The sequence below is a fragment of the Sinocyclocheilus anshuiensis genome, unplaced genomic scaffold (assembly GCF_001515605.1).
Source record: "Sinocyclocheilus anshuiensis isolate Anshui unplaced genomic scaffold, SAMN03320099.WGS_v1.1 scaffold2586, whole genome shotgun sequence".
NCBI lineage: Eukaryota > Metazoa > Chordata > Actinopteri > Cypriniformes > Cyprinidae > Sinocyclocheilus > Sinocyclocheilus anshuiensis.
Window position 1 is genome coordinate 182,320 of NW_015552529.1, and position 5,229 is coordinate 187,548.

A 5,229-nucleotide genomic window follows, 5' to 3' on the forward strand; every position below is an offset into this window, starting at 1 on the left:
ACTGTTTCTGAGGATCTACATTGTTTGGTGGAAGAATACTGTTTTTATTTATTTACTCTGCTTCACGTCGTGCCTATCAACGCCCCTTAGCTGTTATAAATTCACTGTAAACCACGGCTTCTTGGGGTTTTTTGCTTTATCATACTTTGATGAAAAAATATGGAAGACAAAAATTATTTTCTTTGTACGATGGCACCAGGAACCCGATTGCTAGTGGAGTTTAATGAAAGAATGTGTTTCTGTGCTTCCTCTCACATCTGCTGGATCACGAGATGAAGCTCTGTGTTGGGTCCAGACGGCCTGTGATCGGCTCGCTCCTCCAGAACTCTGTGTTCTGCTGGTCTCTGCTGGAGTCTCGCCATCTGTTCAGAGATCTGTGCGTCACACGTTTCCCTGCGGCGGACAGAACGAGTGCACCTCAAGACAAGACACAGAAGCACCTACTGACCGACGAGCAGCAGATCTGAACTCGGTTAACACTTACAGCAAACAGATTCTCCTGAAAACAGGGCTTCTGTGGAGTCTGCGTTCACCTGTCCACAAATAAAGGCTTTAAAGGTGACATATCATGAAACTCTGACTTTTCCAGGTTTTAAGTGCTATAATCAGGTCCCCGGTGCATCTACCAACCAAGGAAACGTGATAAAGATTAACCCAGTAACTTTGTTTTGGTAAGCCTTTTTTTGCAAGCATCTGAGAAAACGAGCGCGTCAGATTTCGCCCCCTTGGTGACGTGGCAAAGGGATATCACCGCCCCTTAATCTGTAAGTTTACACCCACGGCTCCGTCACACAGCGACAACGGTGTACCAGTTCTAATGCCATGGAGAAAGTTTGAGCAAAACATGTTAACTGTTCTGTGTTTGGCTGCACAGAAGAGCACAGAACACTGTTTAGAGTCCCAGCCTCAGAGGAGACAACAGAGCAGTGCATTTATTGATTTATTTACTGTATAATGTTGCTGCCACACAGATCTAAAATAAACTAAATAAATAAATAAAAAGATTTATTTCCCAGCTGTTTACCTTCACAGACATAACCGACTGTTTTTGTAACTCATGTGTGTTTTTAATGTAAACAGAGACAGGCACGAAAAACAGCATGTTTCTGCTTCCACTCGAAATAGGCATTTTCAAATTGATATAATAAATTATCTGTGGAGTATTTTGAGCGGAAACTTCACAGACACATTCTGGGGACACCAGAGACTTATATTACATATTGTAAAAAGGGGCATAATATGTCTCCTTTAAAAGGTCTTAAATCAGAGCACAAAGTCTTAAATTCATAAAGTTGTGGCATGCACCGCAAAAAAAAAAAAGTTGCATGAACTGCAAAAAATGAATATCTTGCTCTGTGTTTTTGTGTTGTTTTCCAGTACAAATATCTAAACATCCTTAAATCAAGACACATTTACTGCAGATGCAAAGACTTGTGTATGGATCGACTGGTTCTCGCTATGAATATAGCCATAGATGCTGGAATGGCATTAAGAAGAAACAAACAAACAAACAAACTGCAAATGCGAAATGAAGATATGAAGTCTTGTTTTCTGAGAAATCGATCAAAAGGAAGTGAGTTTATGCTTTAAACAAGAAACAAATATCTGCCAATGAAGTATTTTGAATTAAGTTAATTTTTATTACATTTACATTTAGCAGTACACGTAGCAAGTTTTATTTTTATTTTTTATTATATAATAGATCAAAAGAAAACAAATAGAAAAAGAATAGAGAAAGCTAGGTAGAGGTCTTTTTTTATAGAAAACAAGAAGTTGGTAAACAAATAGAGTGCAAGTCTTAAAGGGTCATTTTTTGTGTGTTTTTTTTAGTCCATTGGCAGATATTTGTTCTTGTTTTAATCACAAACTCACTTTATTTTGATCAGTTTTCTTATAAAACAAGGCTTATAATTTTGTTATTTTTAGAGCTGTCAAACGATTAATCGCGATTAATCACATCAAAAATAAAAGTTTTTATTTACATAATATATGTATGTGTACTGTGTTCATTTATTATGTATATATAAATACACAAACACAGTATATATTTTGAAAATATTTACATGTATACACCTTTATATATTGATATTATATATAAATATATTTAATATATAAACATATGTATATATTTTTCTTAAATATATACATGCATGTGTTTGTATTTATATATGCATAATAAATATACGCAGTACACACACATATATTATGTAAATAAAAACTTTTATTTTTTTATGCGATTAATCGTTTGACAGCACTAGTTTTTTAAGTAAATGATTGATTGTTTAGGTATTTGTATTGGAAAACGACAAGTTATTGGCATATTTTAGTATTTGGGAGCAGAGCAAAACTTGAGTTGAACTATTTTTTTTTTCATGAAATTAATTATAAAGTAAGTTGTTGTATTTTCTTTAAACCACAAGTGTTTGAAAATACATTCAGAAACCATATTGATGTATTGTTTTATATTCAATTTATTCCTTACATTTTCTTGACCTGGTCTTAAAAAGTCTTACGTTTATCTTCATAAAACCTGCAGAAACACTGAGAAGGCAACAAAGTCATAAATCCAGACGCTGGAGCTTCAGAGCAAAAGCATCTTTAATGAAACATCATCAGACGTATGACAGAGCTTCAGTTCATTAACACTTCACACTCAAACACTCCAGAGCTTCAGTCTGAAACACACAAATCCAGAAACAAGCACAGACGTCACCGGAGCTGTGTCAGCTGAGCGAGTCCAGCTGAGTCTGAATCATCTCCATCTGTAAGACACACACAGAGCCGTGAGCGTCTGAACGCACTGAAGATCAGGAATCAGCGGCACTCAGTCTGACCTGATTGTAGAAGTCCAGCAGATCCTGATGGTTAAACTCCACAGACACGTCCTGCAGACGCTGAAATGGAGATAAAAGCACCTCGTCAATTATTAGCACGCATCTGTCCTGTAGAATCACTGAGTGCACATGTGACTCGTTTGTGAAAGTGTCATGATCATATCCATAAAATATCAACAACACACTCTGAAATAAAACACGCTCTCAGACGAATCCGCACGTAAAAATAAAGAAGAAACTGACACGATGCAGAAATAAACATCTGAGTCTCTGTACAAGAAATATTATCGATATGACACTATGAGAACAAAACTAGAACTGAAGTGATGTGAATAATGACTCGGTTGTCTTCTGTAGAGCTGCTTATGGCTGAAATTGAATTGCATATTAAGAATCTAAGAATTGAATTTGTTTGATAATTGATTCACATTAGAACATTTGAATCTGAATTGAGCTAAATTATGACACTTTCCCCCTGGTTTCACAGACAAGGCTTAAGCCTTAAAGTGTAAGTCTGAGCGGTTTTAACTGAAAGTAACTTGCACTGATTGATCTTAAAATATATCAGTGCCTTTGTTTTGTCTCGAGATGCACACCAGTAATGTTTTATTCTAAGGCATGTTGATGAAAATGACTTAAATGTCCTAATTGAACTACGGCCTAATCCTGGCTTAGTCTAAGCCCTGTCTGTGAAACCAGGCCATTGTCTTGTGCTTAATAGTTAAGAATCGAATTTTGAATTTCAAATCAAGAATTTAAATAGTTTTATAGTTGAACTTCGCAACGCTCACTCTATAATTGAATTGAACTAATCTGAATAATGACTCTATTGTGTTTTGTAGAGCTGCTTACAGCTGAAACTGAATTTCAAATTAAGAGTTGAAGAATTTAATGTTTTATAATTGAATAACTTGATAAAGTTATTGAACTGAATTGATCTGAATCACACTTGTCTTCTGTGGAGCTGCTTTACAGCTGAATTATGACATGATTGTTTTCTGTAGAGTTGCTTTATAGTTACGAATCGAATTCTGAATTAAGAATTGAAGAATTTAATTAATTTTATAATTGATTAATTTTGCAACATTGACTGTTAATGAACAGAATTTAATCCAAATTGAGCTGAATTATGACATGACTGTTTTCTGATTTGATTTGATTTATAGTTAAGAATTGAATTTTGAATGAAGAATCAAACAATTGAATCTGTTTTATAGTTAAAACGTCGAAACATCAACGGTTAGTGAACTGAATTGATCTGAATAATGATTCAGTTGTCTTCTGTAGAGCTGTTTATAGCTGAAATTGAATCTTAAATTAAGAATTTAAGAATTTAATTTGTTTGATAATTTATTCACATTACAACATTGATACTTATTTAACTGAATCTGAATTGAGCTAAATTGACACTTTCTCTTCTGTCGAGTTGCTTCATCGAATTTCGAAATTAAGAATCAAAGAATTGAATTTGTTTTATAATTGATGAATTTTGCAACATTGACTGTTAATAAAGTGAATGTAATCCAAATTGAGCTGAATTATGACATGATTGTTTTCTGATTGATGGTTAAGAATCAAATTTCGAATTAAGAATCAAACAATTGAATCTGAATAATGACTATTATCTTCTGTAGAGCTGCTTTACAGTTTAAATTCAATTTGTGTCATAATTGATGAATTTTACACTGTTATTTTCCTGTTTATCTCTGTGAAGCTGCTTTGAATCGATCTGTACTGTATAAAGCGCTGTAGAAATGTCTGAAGGAGGCCGGAGTCTCTGCAGGCCGGAACGCGTCAGAATGCATTAACGGAGAGGACATTAATTAGACACAACATTATCATCCATAATTAAGAGTAAAAGGGGAAACGTTATCTTTAGCAGAGCCGCTGGAGATATGGCTAATATGTAGGACAAACGTGGAATACGGCCGTCACACGTAATCATCATAGTCTGATGATTGCTGGGAAATACAGTTCAAATATGATCAAGTGTGTGTGTGTGTGTGTGTGTCACCATTGTGTGTGAGTGTGTGTGTGTGTGTGTGTGTGTGTGTGTTCATACACATGGAATGGCAGTGAATGTGTGTCAGGAATCAAGGGTTAATTCCAGCCTCAGGTTCAGTAAGTGTTTTGACGTATCTAGGCTAACACTAATGGCTCCTGCGTGCTTTCAGAGCTGACGGTGGAAATCACAGCTCTGGGGACGATCACTGGCTGTGATGACACACACACACACACACACTCTCACACATAGGTTTGTTTTTGTGAAAAGTGGGGACATCCCATAGGCGTAATGGTTTTTATACTGTACAGACCGTATATTCTATTGCCCTACACCAACCCTACCCCTAAACCTACCCCTCACAGGAAACTTTGTGCTATTTCAGATTTTCAA

The 5,229-nt window shown here is 35.4% G+C and overlaps 1 protein-coding gene across 1 annotated transcript in view; it reads right to left on the bottom strand.

The window, feature by feature from the left end:
• Nucleotides 1–2,654: 2,654 nt before the first annotated feature.
• LOC107663591 (COMM domain-containing protein 10-like) overlaps nt 2,655–5,229 on the bottom strand; it is a 19,587-nt gene continuing 17,012 nt past the window's right edge. The window contains exons 4-5 of the mRNA XM_016453822.1: nt 2,835–2,894; nt 2,655–2,762 (exon numbers count right to left, since the gene is read on the bottom strand). Of these exons, the coding sequence (XP_016309308.1) occupies nt 2,724–2,762; nt 2,835–2,894 (99 nt within the window). The 3' untranslated portion in view covers nt 2,655–2,723. The remainder of the gene's footprint in view (nt 2,763–2,834; nt 2,895–5,229) is intronic.